At 45.8% G+C, this 18,596-nt stretch overlaps 1 protein-coding gene across 1 annotated transcript in view; it reads left to right on the top strand.

Annotated features, from left to right (window-relative positions):
- The first annotated feature begins 929 nt into the window (after window positions 1–929).
- Window positions 930–18,596, top strand: part of MICOS10 (mitochondrial contact site and cristae organizing system subunit 10) — a 38,152-nt gene continuing 20,485 nt past the window's right edge. Inside the window, exon 1 of the mRNA XM_019982437.2 lies at window positions 930–1,081. Within this exon, the coding sequence (XP_019837996.1) occupies window positions 1,018–1,081 (64 nt within the window). The 5' untranslated portion in view covers window positions 930–1,017. The remainder of the gene's footprint in view (window positions 1,082–18,596) is intronic.

Raw genomic sequence — 18,596 nt, 5'->3', positions numbered from 1 at the left:
CCATGGACTGTGGCCCGCCAGACTCCTCTGTCCATGGAATTCTCCAGGCAAGGCTTCTCGACCCAGAGATCCAATCTGGGTCTCTCCCACTGCAGGCAGATTCTTTACCACCTGAACCACCAGGGAAGCCCCGTAAGAGGAATAAAAGGATCAAATCTGTATTTGTTGGTAGGCTAGAGGAAGGAAACGGGAAGGGAAAACTAAAGGACCCCGGCGAAGAGGCTGAATTATGAATAGGAAGGTTGATTAGGAGACAGAATTTAGCAATGCTTGCAATTACTTTGGGAGAATATGTAAAGAGGATAGACGGCAATCCAATGAACCAACACTCCAAGCAGCTGGGAGAGGAAGCAACCGGCAACGGTCCTCTTAAGAGTCAGAGGAGATTTAGCAGACTGGTGTCCTGGGAGCCAAATGAATAGAGAAGGCAGCGACAAGGAGGATCAAGAACGGGAAAGCGGCTGCGTCCAATGCCGTACAGAGGTCACAGGCGTCTGTGGCTTGGCAATAAGTGGCCTTTGCCTGGGCAATTTCTGCGGTCAGAGGTGACGGCGGGAGCTCCACGGCAATAAATGAGGGAACGCGGGAGGAGAAAAAAGCCAAGGTGAGGCGACCAATGAAGAGACCCTAGCGCGGTGCCCTCACTCGCCCTCTGGAATTTCCAAGGCCAGAGTCGGGAGCTGGTGTAGTGAAAGGAACCTTCCCAGACAGGCTCTGGATGCCGCCTAGGAAACCTGTCTGCCTCGCAACCCTTAGGTAGGCGCAGCTCCAAGGTCAGGGTCACCTCAGGCCTCCGCCACCCGTCACCTTGACGACCAACTGGAAAAAAAAAAAAAAGGAAAGAACGGAAGTAGTCAGATCATCTCGCGATATCTGGTGCGCCGGCGCCGTCGGCCTTCCGGACTTGGGACAGGCGGCTGGCTATCGCGAGACTTGCCTGGGGGCGGTGGGGGAGGGGCTCTGAGCGCGGGGCCCGACGGTCCGGAAAGCTGGAGCGGCTGCTGCTGGCGGGGGAACATGTCGGAGTCAGAGCTCGGCCGGAAGTGGGACCGGTGCTTGGCGGACGCCGTCGTGAAGATAGGTGAGGGGCTCCTCGTCGTGTCCGGCGGGCGCCGCCGGGAGCCGAGTCGTCGGCTCTAGGGCCCGCTGACTGGGAGGGTGGAGGAGAAGCCCCGTGAGAGGTCCACTCGGCGGGTGAGAGGTCAGGCCGTGCGGCCTGTTCCAGCCACTCAGGCCGGGGCTCGGGGCCCCCGGGGCCCTGGTCACTTGAGCGGGCTGGGGGACACGGGCCATAGGAGCCTGGGGGCGCTGCCCGAAGTGGGAGGGGTGCAGCTGCAGCAGCCCCGAAGAAGTGGGGGTCGCGTCGGCAGGCGGCCGGAGAGTTGCCGGGCTCTGCGAGTGGAAGCGGCGTGTGCAGGGGGCACAGGGGCCAGGGGCTGGGGGTTCTCCCTGGGGTCATGGCTCTCTGAGGCCACGTTCCTCCCCTGCTGAATCAAAAGTGCCTGCCGAGAAGGTCATCTGCAAGCCTTTTATAGATTCTGCCAGGCCTCACGTGGGTCGCTGCCATTCCCGACTTGGAACCTGATTTATCAGCCTCGGAGTAGTTTGAGGCCTGAAAGCGGGGACATTGGTGCTGTTCATCTGGAAGGAGAATCGACTTGGAAAATTAAGAAGCCGATTGGTCCTTTGTGAGCCCGACGTGTAACTCGTGTAGCCTTTTAACATGCGCTCCGTGAAGTCAGTGCTCGGAGGGGAGTTCAGTTCAGTCCGACTCTTCGCGACCCCGTGGACTGCAGCACGCCAGGCCTCCCTGTCCATTGCCAACTCCCGGAGTTTACTCAGACGCATGTCCATCGAGTTGGTGATGCCATCCAACCATCTCATTCTCTGTGGTCCCCTTCTCCCGCCTTCAATCTTTCCCAGCATCAGGGTCTGAATAAGGAGTCAGTTCTTTGCATCAGGTGGCCAAAGTATTGGAGTTTCAGCTTCAGCATCAGTCCTTCCAGTGAATATTCAGGACCAATTTCCTTTAGGATGGACTGGTTGGGACTTGGAACCTGATTTATCAGCCTCATAGTAGTTTGAGGCCTGAAAGCAGAGACATTAGTGCTGGTCATCTGGAAGGAGAATTGACTTGGAAAGTTAAGAGGCCGAGTGGTCCCTTTTGAGCCCATCTTGTCACCTGGTGTAGCCTTTTAACATGTGCTCCACGACGACACAGACTGTAAAGTCAGACTGTGAAGTCAGTGCTGGGAGGGGAGAGGAGAACTCTTTTGCTAAGTGCCAGACTCTGTGCTCAGTGTGCAGCTTAAGTGAAGGAATTTGATCAGGGCCTGGTGGTGGTTTAATTGCTCGGTCGTGTCCGACTCTTTGTGACCCCGTGGACTGTACCCCACCAGGCTCCTCTGTCCATGGGATTTCCCAGGCAAGAACACTGGAATGGGTTGCCATGCCCTCCTCCAGGGGGTTTTCCTGACAGAGATATTGAAACCGGGTCTTCTGCATTGCAGGCAGAATCTTTACCAACTGAGCTATGAGGAAAGCCCATTGATCAGGGCCTAATCAATGGCAAAGTTGGGAATTTAACCGAGGTATTTTGGCTTCACGTCCCATGCTTTTCTTCAATACTTTTATTACCTGAATTCGATATTTTTGTATGAAAATCTTAAAAAGAGTATTTAAGAGGATTTAGGATTGTGCTATTGAATGAAAATATTGGAAAAGAAATAAAACTGTAAGCAGGGATGTTTCCTGGTTCATTCACTGTTGTAGCTTCAGCCCCCAGAAGAGTGCTTAATAAAAAATGTTGAGAATGAGTCAGTAAGTGAATTTATCACAGCTTTCAGTTCACCACTTACCAGCTGTGTGATTTGGGGCAAGTTATTTAACCTCTCTGTGCCTGCTTCCTAATTTGTATTGAGTAAATTGGCCATAATATTATTACTGTCTTACAGAGTTGTTTTGAGAATTAAATGAGTGAGTTTATGTAGAGGCTTAACTGTGAAATGGGGATTAAGAGACAGATTTACCTAAAAGGTTGCTGAATGTTGAAGGACAGAAAAGTATACAAGATATTTGCACAATGCCTGGCACTTACTATGTAGTCAGTAAATAGCGATAGTAATAATTGTTGATGTTAGTATTATGCCACTGATGATCAGGCTTCTCAGGTGGCTCAGTGGTAAAGAATCTGCCTGCCGACGTAGGAGATGCAGGAGACATGGGTTTGATCACTGGGTTGGGGAGATCCCCTGGAGGAGGAAATGGCAGCCCACTCCAGTATTCTTGCCTGGACAATCCCATGGACAGAGGAGCCTGGCGGGCGACGGTCCACGGGATCACAGAGTTGACCTGACTGAGCGTGCACACACACTGACGATCACCTGAGGCGGTGAGGAGTGTGTGTCATTCATGAGTGGGACGTGGGGGTGGGGCACACAGGTGGAATAATTAAATGAAGCATGAAGTGACGCTCAGCTGTGTCTGAGTCTTTTCGACCCCGTGTACTATACAGTTCGTGGAATTCTCCAGGCCAGAACACTGGAGTAGGGAGCCTTTCCCTTCTCAAGGGGATCTTCCCAACCCAGGGATCGAACCCAGGTCTCCCGCATTGCAGGCGGATCCTTTACCAGCTGAGCCACAAGGGAAGCCCAAGTGAAGCATGGTGATATGTAATTACAGATGAAGATTAAAATGAATTATTCCAATTCTTTGCTGTAGAGCTGTTATTATGAATCAGGTAAGTGCAGTGGTAGGTTGGGAGAAATGGGCCTTTAGCAGAGCTTTGGATAATAACTTGGATAGTTAGGGAGAGTGGAAGAACTTGAGCAAAGGCTGGTTAAACTTTTATGGAGGAGGAAACTGAGGCAGGGAGAGGTTAAGTGGCTAGAAGTGAGGAGCTGGGGTTAGCACCCTGGTGTTCCGATTTTAGCACCCACTCCTCCCTAAAGAAGGCTGGCTTGAGTGGAGTCAGAACTGTGAAATATCTTAGGGAGATTCTACTTTTTCTTGAAGTGTTTTGAGTTGCCTTTGGCTTTTTCACATGCATTCTGCATATTCACCACCTCTGTCTTTAAAATCTGTTACTTTCTGCTCCCAGGGCTCAGTAAGGTGAGGCTGGTGGGGGACTGTGAGCTAGTTAACACATACATGCTGAGCTGCGGGCCAGCCAGTGGGCAAGCAGAGAAGCAGAAGGCATTTCACTGCCCTTAACAGGGAACTGATGTGATGTGAATGGAATTTTGCTATGATTGTTCTGGCAGTGTTTTATACAGAGCAAATCAGGAGTAGAAAAGGCTGCGAATGTGAAGTGAAAAGTCTGAACTGTTAGACCAGAAAGGAGTGGGTGTATTTGAGAAACTTCACGAACTTTTCCCTCCATTTATGGAATGGAGATAGTAATACCCACCTCCTAGGCCATCACAGTGCCAGGTACATACCAGGAACTTAATAAATGCTGTTTTCTTTATCTTCTCTCCAACTGGGTTAACTTTGTCACATTCTGTTTCTTATAATAAGGATGACTCCAAGGTTAGAACTTGGTTGATGTCATTGATCAGAAATTGGAAGAAAAGCAGGAGGGGTGCATGTGCACCTCATTCCACTCAGTTACATCTGGGTCTTAGTAACTGACCGTGTGAGATGGCAGGAGAGAGACTGGAGGGGGAAGAAAAGCTCATGATTTTGGGGGTTTTTCTGCTTACATGGTTGGATTTGTTTGAGAATGATGAGGTTGAGAGGGGTTTTTCTTTCTTTCTTTTTTTTTTTTTTTTTAAAGATTTTACTTGTGTGTTTTTGGCTGCGCAGGGTTTTATTGCTACGTAGGCTTCTCCCTGGTTGCGGTGAGCAGGGGCTGCTCTCTAGCTGAGGTGTGCGGGTCTCCTGCAGTGGTTCCTCCTGCTGAGCCGGGCTCTAGGGCGTGCAGGCGTCAGTTTCGGCACGTGGGCTCAGGCTCTAGAGCGCAGGCGCAGTAGTTGTGGCGCGCGCCCTGAGTTGCTTTGCGGCAGGTGGAGCCTTCCTGGATCAGGGGTCGAACCCACGTCTCCTGCGCTGGCGGACGGACTCTTTACCACTGAGCCACCAGGGAAGCCCCTTGAAGAGGTTTTTAATTTTGAGGGAGAAGCTGAGTTCAGATTTTGAGGAGCTATCCCTTAAGTAATGGACTTCAAGTAAGGGTATATGAGAAATGCAGAGTGGAAGTGTAATTCTGGGAGGCTTCCGTCTAAGAGGATTGAGACTGGGGGATGAACGCTCTTCTGTCGTGAGTGTTTTAGTTTTTATTCCTATAGGCAGTGAGATTATAGAACTCTTGAAACCTCTTTGGCTGCCTGCTTTTCTGATACTTCAAAATGGAGATGGAGACTCAGGGAATGGCAGCCTGCCATAAGATAGAGGTTTGGTGGAAGACGTAGGTAGGGAAGAAGGGCCAAGGCAGGCTCTCAGCTGCATGTGGATACTTTCGTATTTTCTGCCTTGAAAGGGCCTGAAGGGAGGTCACGGTGAAGGACAGCTCCCTTGGTGAGCACTGCTCTGTTTGGCTCCTTCTACCTAAGTGTTTTCAGTCTTTTCCCACTGGTTTGCTGAAAAATGAATGTTTTATTTATTTATTTATTTTTGCCATGAACTGTTGTTGCTTTTATCTGTTTTTAATTGGAGTATAATTGCTTTACAGTGTTGCATTCGTGTCTGCTTTACAGCAAAGCTCATCAGCTGTACATGTGCTTGTATCCCCGCCCTCCTGCCCCTCCCTTCCCCCAGCCCCACCGCCGGGTCCCCACAGAGCCCCCAGCGAGCTCCCTGTGCTGTGCTGCAGGTTCCCACCAGCTGTTTACACAGGGTAGAGTGAAAAATCGGAGAAGGTAATGACACACTACTCCAGTACACTTGCCTGGAGAATCCCATGGACGGAGGAGCCTGGTGGGCTGCAGTCCATGGGGTCACTAGGAGTTGAACAGGACTGAGCAACTTCACTTTGACTTTTCACTTTCATGCATTGGAGAAGGCAGTGGCAACCCACTCCAGTGTTCTTGCCTGGAGAATCCCAGGGACGGGGGAGCCTGGTGGGCTGCCGTCTATGGGGTCGCACAGAGTCGGACAGGACTGAAGCGACTTAGCAGCAGCAGAGTGAAAAATGACTGTTTCCATTGCTCATGTGTAGCCTAGATATTGTACAGCTGAGTTAAAGAGCTTTTGTAAGCATGTACTTTCAGTTCAGTTCAGTCGCTCAGTCGTGTCTGACTCTTTGCAACCCCATGAATTGCAGCACACCAGGCCTCTCTGTCCATCACCAACTCCCAAAGTTCACTCAGACTCACGTCCATCGAGTCAGTGATGCCATCCAGCCATCTCATCCTCTGTCGTCCCCTTCTCCTCCTGCCCCCAATCCCTCCCAGCATCAGAGTCTTTTCCAGTGAGTCAACTGTTCGCATAAGGTGGCCAAAGTACTGGAGTTTCAGCTTCAGCATCATTCCTTCCAAAGAAATCCCAGGGCTGATCTCCTTCAGAATGGACTGGTTGGATCTCCTTGCAGTCCAAGGGACTCTCAAGAGTCTTCTCCAACACCACAGTTCAAAAGCATCAATTCTTTGGCACTCAGCCTTCTTCACAGTCCAACTCTCACATCCATACATGACCACAGGAAAAACCATAGCCTTGACTAGACGGACCTTTGTTGGCAAAGTAATGTCTCTGCTTTTGAATATGCTATCTAGGTTGGTCACAACCTTCCTTCCAAGGAGTAAGCGTCTTTTAATTTCATGGCTGCAGTCACCATCTGCAGTGATTTTGGAGCCCCCCGAAATAAAGTCTGACACTGTTTCCACTGTTTCCTCATCTATTTCCCATGAAGTGATGGGACCGGATGCCATGATCTTCGTTTTCTGAATGTTGAGCTTTAAGCCAACTTTCTCACTTTTCACTTTCACTTTCATCAAGAGGCTTTTTAGTTCCTCTTCACTTTGTGCCATAGGGGTGGTGTCATCTGGATATCTGAGGTTATTGATATTTCTCCCTGCAATCTTGATTTCAGCTTATGCTTCTTCCAGCCCAGGGTTTCTCATGATGTACTCTGCATATAAGTTAAATAAGCAGGGTGACAATATAGAGCCTTGACATACTCCTTTTCCTATTTGGAACCAGTCTGTTGTTCCATGTCCAGTTCTAACTGTTGCTTCCTGACCTGCATATAGGTTTCTCAAGAGGCAGGTCAGGTGGTCTGGTATTCCCATCTCTTTCAGAATTTTCCACAGTTGATTGTGATCCACACAGTCAAAGGCTTTGGCATAGTCAATAAAGCAGAAATAGATGTTTTTTTGGAACTCTCTTGCTTTTTCCATGATCCAGCGGTTGTTGGCAATTTGATCTCTGGTTCCTCTGCCTTTTCTAAAACCAGCTTGAACGTCAGGAAGTTCACGGTTCACGTATTGCTGAAGCCTGGCTTGGAGAATATTGAGCATTACTTTACTAGCATTATTTTATTAGCGTTACCTTACTAGTGTGTGAGATGAGTGTAATTGTGCAGTAGTTTGAGCATTCTTTGGCATTGCCTTTCTTTGGGATTGGAATGAAAACTGACCTTTTCCAGTCCTGTGGCCACTGCTGAGTTTTCCAAATTTGTTGGCATATTGAGTGTAGCACTTTCACAGCATCATCTTTCAGGATTTGAAATAGCTCCACTGGAATTCCATCACCTCCACTAGCTTTGTTCCTAGTGATGCTTTCTAAGGCCCACTTGACTTCACATTCCAGGATGTCTGGCTCTAGGTGAGTGATCACACCATCATGATCATCTGGGTCGTGAAGATCTTTTTTGTATAGTTCTTCTGCGTATTCCTGCCACCTCTTAATATCTTCTGCTTCTGTTAGGTCCATACCATTTCTGTCCTTTATGGAGCCCATCTTTGCATGAAATGTCCTCTTGGTATTTCTGGTTTTCTTGAAGATTCTCTAGTCTTTCCCCTTCTATTATTTTCCTCTGTTTCTTTGCACTGATCGTACTTTAGGCACAGGTTTTTTAAGAAAACTGTTCTTCAGGGATTTACTCTGAAGCTTGAGTGATGTTCTCATATAAATTGTCCTATAGTAAGAGCTACTTTTTTTTATAAATACCCCCTCCCTTTCCTATCATAGGGAAAGCAATTTTATTTCTCCCATATTCTGGATTTCAAATACCTATTTATTTGCGTGTAATAGGAGTGTGTGGGGTAGAAGATTCCTAATATGGTTGACCTGGTGTATTGAGCCTGTTGAATCACGGAAACAAAGCGCACGCCTGCCTGTACCCGGCGCGGCAGGCGTTGCTCGTGGCACGTCTGTTTCTGTCTTCTTTCCCACTCCTTTCTTTCCCTCGCTCCCGCTCACATTTACTTTTCCCTTTGGCCTCCATTCTTACTCCTGCTGCTGCCACCCATATGCACTGTCTAGTTATCCATCGCATCACTAATTTTTAATAACTCATATCACCATCTGAAATTTGCAGTCTGCTTCTTTACTTGATTGTCCCCCCACCCTAGAATGTAAGCTTCATGAGAGTCAGACTGTTTTGTTCACTGTTGACCCCCAGCCCCTGGCATACAGGAGACATACAATAATTATTGCTAAATGAATGACATGGATTGCTGAAAATTTTGTAGACTCTATTCTCTGCCCATACTTGCTACCCAGTATGTTTATTAATTGAATGAATCAGCTCTTAAATTTTGAAAGTCCAAGTAAAGTCGATTTCATACGAATTTCTGCCAGTTCACACTTGGATCACATGTGCTTGTACTCTTGGAACTTTTGCCAACTTTTTAAATTTCATATGGGCATGTAAATTAGTGTCAGTAATAATGAAGTAGTATTAGAAATATTTGGGACTAGTCAACGCAGAAACGTAAACCAGAGAGCACTTTTTTATTTAAACAAGGAGAGGGTGGTGTTGGTTTAAGCGGTAGTGCCAGAGCCTCATTGCAGGAAGTGAAAAGCGAGTGAAGAGTATTAAATATTACGTTTTATGAATAGCATGTTCCGTTGGTTTTATGTGAATGCGTTGTCAATAGTTTTTGCTAATTTTATGGATTTAAGTTTTACCAGGTTTATTGAATGCTCTGGTTTTCTTCCGCACTTGGCTCTCGGGCTGCGCCGTTTGTTTTTCTTGTACATTCTGAGTAGTTAAGTCTTGTGTGCGCCCTCATGAATGGATACCCGTTCTGCTGGTGAGACTGGCAGGCATGCATAGTGCTTACATCAGAGTCTTAGCAGTTCTGGCACGGGGCTGACGCCCTCACTTTGTGCTTGTCACTCTGGACTGGACAGGAGGGTCTATTTTCTCTTGCCCAGTGAAAGTGAGATTCCAGGAGATGAGAAAAATCAGGGTTGTGAGACTTACGGAGGTCCTTCCTTGCAAGTTGAGAATTTCTAAGCCCTGAAAGTGTAAGTCATGGAAGCGTTGTCATTGCCCTCAGAGTCCTGTTACAACTCACTCTTGAGCACATAAGCCCTGAGCCGGCAGCCTGTGACCTCGTGACCACGTTGATGTCCGTATGACAGGGGCCAGGGCCCCAGATTCGCTGGGGGAAGCTCTGAGGAAAGTCTTCCGGCACTTCATGATGCATTTGGAGGCCAGGCTCCTCTGTCCATGGAATTTCCCAGGCAAGAATACTGGAGTGGGTTGCCATTTCCTCCTCCAGGGGATCTTCCTGACCCAGGGATTGAACCTGGGTCTTCTGCATTACGGGCAGATTCTTTACCATCTGAGGCACCGGGGAAGGCCATTTGGAGGCCTGCGGAATCCTTAACCTGTCTTGAAAAGCTGTCTCGTTGGTTGTAGTTCCTCCTCCCCCACCATTTCACCCCACTGTGAGACCAGAGTAAGGAATATCTAGTACCTAGTCCACATGTGGGCTGGGAAATCTGCAAGAGAGGAAAGAGACATCTTGCCTGTGAAAGGGGTTTCCCAGCACCCTGACTTTCCTGAAAAAGGCTGGCCTTGGAGGCCGGGTGTGTTAAGCATAAGGAAAAATGCGAGCTGTGGACATTTATAAGCAGCCCCTAGAATGTCTTCCCGTTAATGGACTGTGATAGCCTTCACATACTTTTCCTTTTCTTTTTCTTGATTTTTTGCATTAGAAAGAAAAGTACCATTGAGGACCTCTCTGTGTCTTAGTTTTCTCAGTTATAAAGTGGCAGTTGTTACAGCAGGGATAAAGTGAGGTAGCCTTTGCAGAGCGGTTGGTACATTACCTGTACTTGGTAAATACTTGCTGCAGGCATTGAGTGAAGGGTAGCAATCGTAACTTAAAATAGGGAACACATTTGCTCTGAATGTGAACACTGCGGGTGGCGTGGAAGTCTGACAATCGGTATTTCAGTTTATATACATAATAGTAATTATTAATGTAGATGTCCCCAGTGGAAAGTCCCACCCTTCCTGAGGAAAATGAAAAGCAGGTGGTGACATTGGAGTTCAGTCTTACATACTATGGAGGTGTTCAGTGGGCGGAATGGGTGGAGGTCTGTATTTCAGGCCTCAGAAACTGTCCAGGAAAAGCCCCAGAGGAGAGAGAGACTTTGGCTCCTTCCGGGAATGATGATAATGCCTACCATTTACTGAGCACTTAGTGTGTGCCACACACTGTGGTAAGCTTGTAACATTATCTCATTTAATCTTCGTAATGTTGCGAGGTGTTTTCCCCTCATTTTTTTATTGTGACAAAATGCATATAATGAGATTTACCGTCTAATGGGACAGGTAAATTAGGAGTTTGAGATTAACACATATACGTATCACTATGTACAGTATGAGCAGCGAGATCCTACTGTGGCACAGGGAAGTATATTCAGTGTCTTGTAATAACTGTAATGGAAAAGAAGCTGAACACACACACGTGTATAAAATGGAATCACTTTGCTGTACACCTGAAACTAACACAACTACCCTTCAATAAAAACTTTTAATTTAAAGAGAAAACATGAAGCTTCCCATCTGAAGCATCTGTAAGTGCACCATTAGATGGCGTTAAACACGCTCACGGTGCTGTGCAGCCGACACCATCATCTGTCTCCATAATGCTTCGTCTTGTGAAACTGGAACTCCGCCCAGTTAACAGTAACTCTCCACTCTCAGGCCCAGCCCCTGGCAACCACCACTCTATTTTCTGTCTCTGTGATCTTGACTACTCTTAACTACCTCGTGTAACTAGAATCCTACAGCATTTGTCTTTTTGAGATTGGCTTATTTTGTTAAGGGCTTGCCTGGTGGCTCAAATGGTAAAGAATCTGCCTGCAGTGTGAGAGACCCAGGTTCAATCCCTGGGTTAGGAAAATCCCCTGGAGAAGGGAATGTCTTCTACCCTCTCAGTATTCTTGTCGGGAGAATTCCATGGAAAGAGAGGAGCCTGGCAGGCTACAGTCCATGGGGTCGCAAAGAGTTGGACACGACTGAGCGACTCACACTTTGACCATTTCACTTTAAAGTGCTGCACTCAACATGTCAGCCAATTTGGAAAGCTCAGCAGTGGCCACAGGACTGGAAAAGGTCAGTTTTCATTCCAGTCCCAAAGAAGGGCAGTGCCAAAGGATGTTCAAACTAGTGTACAGTCACACTCATTTCACGTGCTAGCAAGGCTATGCTCAGAGTCCATCCAAGACAGGATTCAGCAGTACATGAGCCAAGAACTTGCACACGTACAAATCGGGTTTTGAAGGGGCAGAGAAACCAGAGATCGAATTGCCAACATTTGTTGGATCGTGGAGAAAGCAAGGAAGTTCCAGAAAAACATCTACTTCATTGACTATGCTAAAGCCTTTGACTATGTGGATCACAACTGGAAACTTCTTAAAGAGATGGGAGTACCAAACCACCTTGCTTGTCTCCTGAAAAACCTGTATGCAGATCAAGAAGCAACAGTTGGAACCAGACATAGAACAACTGTCTGATTCTAAATTGGGAAAGGAGAATGACAAGGCTGTGTATTGTGACCCTGCTTATTTAACATCTATACAGCGTACATCATGTGAAATGCCAGGCTGGATGAATCACAAGCTGGAATCAAGATTGCCGGGAGAAGTATCAATAACCTCAGATATGCAGATGATACCACTCTAAAGGCAGAAAGAGGAACTAAAGAGCCTCCTAATGAGGGTGAGAGAAAAGAGTGGAAAAGCTGGCTTAAAGCTCAATATTCAGAAAACTAAGATCATGGAATTCAGTTCCATCACTTCATGGCAAATAGATAGGGGGGAAAAAATGGAAACAGTGGTAGATTTTATTTTCTTGGGCTCCAGAATCACTGCAGATGATGATTGCAGCCACGAAATTAAAAGACCCTTGCTCCTTGGAAGGAAAGCAATGACAAACGTAGACAGCATATTAAAAAGCAGAGACATCACTTTGCCTACAAAGGTCTGTCTAGTCACAGCTATGGTTTTTCCAGTAGACATATATGGATATGAGAATTGAACCATAAAGAAGGCTGAGCACCAAAGAATTGATGCTTTTGAACTGTGATGTTGGAGAAGACTCTTGAGAGTCCCTTGGACTGCAAGGAGATCCAACCAGTCATTTAGTAAAGGAAATCAACCCTGAATATTCATTAGAAGGGCTGATGCTGAAGCTGAAGCTCCAGTTCTTTGGCCACCTGATGCAAAGAGCTGTTGCGTTGGAAAAGACCCTCATGCTGGGAAAGATGGAAGGCAAAAGAAGAAAGGGACAGCAGAGGGTGAGATGGTTGGGTGGCACCACCAACTCAGTGAACGTGAATCCGAGCAAACTCTAGACGGTAGCAGATGGAGAAGTCCCTGAGGTCTCCAAGTGTGGGACACAACTCTGACTGAACAGCAGTGGCGGTTCTATTTTGAATTGTTTGAGGACCTGCCATTCTATTTTCCACAGTGACTGTACCATTTTGTATTCTTAGCAACACTGCCCATGAGTCCCAGTTTCTTCACATCCTCAGCAATACTTGTTTTCCTTAAAAAAGTTTTTATAGTAGCCATCATGATCAGTTTAGTGTAGTATCTTACTGTAACTTTGATTTGCGTTTCTCTAATAATTAGTGATGACAAGTGCATCTTTTCATGTGGTTATTGGCCACTTGTGTATCTTTGGAGAAATGTCTGTTTGAGTCCTTTGTCCATCTTTGAATTGTTGTTACTGCATTTAGGATTTCTCTGTATATTCTTATATTAATCCCTCATCAGATCTGTGATTGGCACATATTTTCTCCTGTGTATGTGGGATGCCTTTTGGCTCTGCTCTTACCTTTTGGTATACAAAATTTTAAAGTTTTTATGATGTCCAGTTTGTCAGTTTTTGTTGACTGCTTTTGGTGTCTGAGCAGCAAAAAAACGCCTCTATTTCTCCTCTACTCTCGTACTCATGGTTCTTCTAATGTCGGCTGTATGGGTATTCCACACCAGGCTGTTCTCTGACACTAGCTGGGTGTTCGATAACACAATTCAGTTTTGACACTAACAAGACCGCACAGAGCCTCCGGGCTCAAGGCTTACGTCCCCTGAGAGTCTCGCTTCAGATGCCAGTCACAAGTCCAGATTGTTACCGGTGCTTTTGACCGGCTGTGAATCAGAGGTTCCCGTGCTTACCTCCTAGTCATCAATAACTTGTTAAGAATGGCTCACAGAACTCGGGAAAACCACTTACTTACTAGGCTTCCCTCATAACTCAGGTGGTAAAAAATCTGCCTGCAATGCAGGAGAGCCGGGTTTGATTCCTGGGTCAGGAAGCTCCCCTGGAGAAGGAAATGGCAACCCACTCCAGTATTCTTGCCTGGAAAATGCCAAGGACAGAGGAGCCTGGAGGGCTACAGTCCATGGGGTCACAAGAGTCGGACACGACTTAGCGGCTAAACCACCACCACCAGATTACCAGGATACTAAAGAATAGGAACGCACAGCCAGGTGAAGAGAGGTCCCGAAGAGTCCCGTGCACAAGAGTTTCTGTTTCTGTCGAGTTGGGTGTGCCTCCCTCCTAGATGTATTCACCATCCTGGAAGCTTTTAGAACCCCATACTTTTCGGGTTTTTCAGACGCTTCATCACGGAGCCATGATTAATCGTTAACTCAGTCTCTAACCCCTCTCCCCTTCTTGGAGGCTGAGGGGTGGGGCTGAAAATTCCAAGGGTGGCCTGCACTTGCTGGTGGTCAGCCCTCATCTTGAAGCTATGCAGAAGCCCATCAAGAGTTGCCTCATTATAGGAAAGGACGTGTCTATCACCCAGGAAGTTCTGAGCAATTTAGGAGCTCTGCCAGAAACTGGAGGCACAGACCAGTGTATTTATATATTTTTTCTATGATTTCATATCCAAGAAATCGTTGCCACACCCAGTGTTGTGACACTTTTGTCCTATGTCTTTTTTTGCGTGCGGATATCCAGTTTTCCCAGGACCGTGTGTTGAAAAGACAGGCCTTTCCTCACTGAATGGTTTTGGCACCCTTGTCAAAAATCATTTGACCATTTATGTTCTTGTTGTGATCTGTAGCCCTTCAGGCTTCTCTGTCCATGGACTTTTCCAGGCAGGTATACTGGAATGTGTTCCCATTTCCTGCTCAGGGCGTCTTCCTGACCCAGGGATCAAACCCACGTCTCCTGAATCTCTTGCATTGTAGGCAGACGGATTCTTTTACCACGGGATCACCTGGGAAACCTTGGCCATACCTGCAGGGGTTTATCTCTAGGCTTTCTAGTCCATTGATCTGTCTTTATGCCAGTACTACACTGGGTTGGTCGTTTTGTTTTTTTACTGTGCTGTTTGACTTCTGGGATCTTAGTTCCTCGTCCAGAGGTTGAACCCAGGCCCATCAGGGAAAGTGCTAAATCCTAAGCACTGGACTTCTAGGGCCAGGACTGTGCTGTTCTTATAACTGTAGCTTTGTAGTAGGGCTTCCCGGGTAGCTCAGCTGGTAAGGAATCCGCCTGCAATGCAGGAGACCCCAGGTCAAATCCTGGGTCAGGAATTTCCCCTGGAGAAAGGATAGGCTACCCATTCCAGTATTCTTGGGCTTCTCTGATGGCTCAGACGGTAAAGAATCTGCCTGCAATGCAGGATGCCTGGGTTCGATCCCTGGGTTGGGAAGATCCCCTGGAGGAGGCCATGGCAACCCACTCCAGTATTCTTGCCTGGAGAATCCCCATGGACAGAGGAGCCTGGCAGGCTGCAGTCCACCGGGTCGCAAGAGTCGGACACGACTGAGTGTCTAAGTACAACACAACGCAGCTTCGTAGTAAGCTTTGAAATCAGAAATTATGTCTCCTGGTTTGTTCTTTTTCAAGATTATTTTGGTTATTCAGGGTCCCTTGAGATTCCATATGAATTTTAGGATAGGTTTTCTGTTTCTGTAGAAAATGTTGAACGTTTGATTTCAGAAAGAGCCCTGCAGTAGCACGAGGAGAATGAATTGGGAAGGGCCAGAGAGAGGGCAGGGGATGGGTTAGTATACTATTGCAAAGTCATGTCAGAAGCGACATGATGAGAGGTTAGCGGAACTCAGATCCAAGATGAGGGCAGGAGTAGTGGAGGGAGACAGAGGCGATGGCGGCAGCAATGTTTACAGAACCTGATGTGGCAGTTCACGAGCCGGAGTCACCAGGGCTGACGTCAGACCCGTGTAAGTGGAGAATGGAGCTGCGGTTGACAATCAGGAGAGGCAGGAGGGGAGCGAGCCCAAGTAACATTTTGCAGTTAATTTATTCCTGGTATGTCTTAGGTTTGCCTCTGGTTGTATGCAGCTCAGTCAACAGAGATGGAAGTTACTGCCGTGTCATCGTTCATCTTCATGAAAAGAAAGGTTTTGGCCTTGTTCCTTCCATGCTAAGAGAGTATTTAGGACAGTAAATGGTTTAGCAGCTGAGCTACCTTAGAATTAATCAGCAGTTTTGTGTGTTCATCTGGTAATCAAGTAAAAGTGTATGTAGTTAAGTTGATTGTTTAAGACCATTTTAATGTTAAAAAATATACTGAAAGAAGCAATTGGATAGTCATGGAAAAAGAAAGCAAATTATTGTTTTTCTTTAAGTATCAGTTCATCTGATAAATGTGGGTTACCACGAAGTGTTGGTGGCCCACCAGAAAGTGCCCTTTGGTAGCCTGTGTTTGCAGACTGATCCCTCTCCATGGCATGGAGTGGTATCAGTTAGGCTAAACTGAAATACTTCAAAGGCTTCTGATTGTTTATAGGTTTGGTTTCAAATTAGTACATGTTAGTTGTTGAATTAGTAGTCATATTTTGTTTGTTATATGTATTTCTAAACAATGTTTGGAAGCAGGAATCCTTTTTCCACTTGCGGCAGGATTGTGAACAATGGAACGCTGTGATCTTGCTAGAGGAGGATTTTCTGTTAGTATTGTAGAATAATGTAATTAGGCCCTATATGGAACTCGAAAACAGATTTGAATTTTTGTTCTGGCTGTGGTTTTATGCTTTCCTAAAATGTGGCCTGAAACAGTTTATTAGTAAATATGCTGAATTGCTTTTTCTGGCAAGTGCATTTCAGTATCGAATCCAAGTAAAAATACAAATATTTACTTACAAAAGTCGTTTGGTGTGGTAATAATTTTACCATGGCCATTGACCCACTAGTGAAATGTTAGGGCATTACTAGATTGGGTCCTGTTTATTTAAAGGCCAAGAGAGGGGAGAAGAGAGGAAGCTGACACTAACCGAGTGCCTGTTATGCCATCAGACTTGGCCCGCTGTCATACTCTCCTGTTTCTACTCTCCGAGCAGTTCAATGAGGAAGCTTATTTATCTCTTGTTCCAGCAACAAAAATAATGCTCAGAGGTACTTGTAGAAATTGAGAGATTCATTCAAAAAATCCATATGAAAATGTAAACAACCCAAAACAAAGCAGAGAGGTTTTTTATTTTTGGCCATGTCAGGTGGCGTGGGAGGTCAGGGATTGAACCTGTGCCCCCTGCAGAGAACATGTGGAGTCTTAACCACTGGATAGCCAGGGAAGTTCCCAAAGGGATTTTTAAAAGAGAAACATTTGGAAGACTAACGTTACCTGATGTCAAGACTTACTGTGAATCTTGAGTAAACTGGACGGTGTGGTGTCAGAGAGAGGGATGCACGTGGACACCAGCGGGGTCAGCTGGTGTCTAGGAGTAGACCCTGAGTGTGTGGGGCGTTCACTGTGTATTTACTTTCGGTCGTGCTGGGTCTTTGTTGCTGCACATGGGCTTTCTCTAGTTGTGGCGCGTGGGCTTAGGTGCTCCAGGGCATGTGAAATCTTCCTGGACTGGCGGATTCTTCACCACTGAGCCACCAGGGAAGCCAGTCAATTTCATTCTTGACAAAGATGCCAAGGCAGTTTAATGGGGAAAGTAAAATCTTTTCAACAGATTGTGCTAGAGTAACTGTATCCATGTACAGGGAAAAAATATACCTCATTATCATACATAAAAATTAACTTAAAGATCACAAAGCTAAAACTAGATAATTCTAAAAGAAAGCTTAGGAGAAAAAGTTTTGTGACCTTGAATTCAAAAAAATTTTCTTAGATCACAGAAAGCAAAATCACAAAGAAAAAAATTATATGCTGACTGATCAAAATTTTAAACTTGCTCTTTGAAAGACACCATTAAGAGAACAAAAAAATTGCTTGTTTCAAGAATAAATAAAGAATTCTTAAATTTCATCATAGCAGTAAGGAGATAATTCATTTAAGAAAATTGGTAAAATGTTTGAAAAGATTCTTCACAAAATAAGTTATACTAATGGCAAAAAAAAAAGAAAAGAAATTAACATTAAGGTGTGGGGATGTGCAAATTAAAATCATAATGAGATACCACTATATACCGATTAAAATAGTTTAAAAGACTGATAACATTAAGGGTTGACTAAGATACGGAGCAACTGGAATTCTTGTGTACTCTTGATGGGAAGGTGCAATGGCAAAGCCATTTTGTAAAACTGGTAGTTTCTTATAAAGTTAAACATACCATCCACTCATTCTACTCCTGGGTATTTATTTACTCAGGAGAAATGAAAACAAGTTCACAAAAAGTCTTGTATATGAATGTTCATAGCAGCTTTATTCACCATACCCCCAAGTGGAAAGAACCCAGATCTCCATCAACAGGCGAATGGATTAGCAAATGTGAACCATCCATAGAGTGGACTAGTCACTAATAAAAAGGAACATACATACAAAACCATGTATACAGCAACATGTATACATTTCAAAATCATTATGTTGAGTGAAATCACACAAAAGAGTATGTACTGCATGATTCCATTTCTATGTAAAATTCTAGAAGATACAAACCAGTCTGTAATGACAAAGTAGATAAGAGGAAAAGGGTAGAGAGAAGGCTGGACTGCAGAGGGTCACAAGGGAACGGGGGTGGTAACAGTACTGTTTCCTGATTGTGGTGGCAGTTTCCCGTGTGTGTGTGTGTGTGTGTGTGTGTGTGTGTGTGCGCGCGCGCGCACGTGCGTGTGTGCAGCTTCCAAACTCACTGAGTTTTACACTTTAAAAGGGTGCAGTTTATTCCACGTAAATTATACACCAAAAAGTTATTTAGAACCAAAAAAGAAAAGTGAAATGAAAGCAAAAAGGTGAAATATACCCAGTGTTTGTGCAGATATAAGCAAC

This window comes from Bos indicus, chromosome 2 (genome assembly GCF_029378745.1).
Source record: "Bos indicus isolate NIAB-ARS_2022 breed Sahiwal x Tharparkar chromosome 2, NIAB-ARS_B.indTharparkar_mat_pri_1.0, whole genome shotgun sequence".
In the NCBI taxonomy this organism is placed as follows: domain Eukaryota; kingdom Metazoa; phylum Chordata; class Mammalia; order Artiodactyla; family Bovidae; genus Bos; species Bos indicus.
This window is presented reverse-complemented; position numbering and strand designations above follow the sequence as displayed.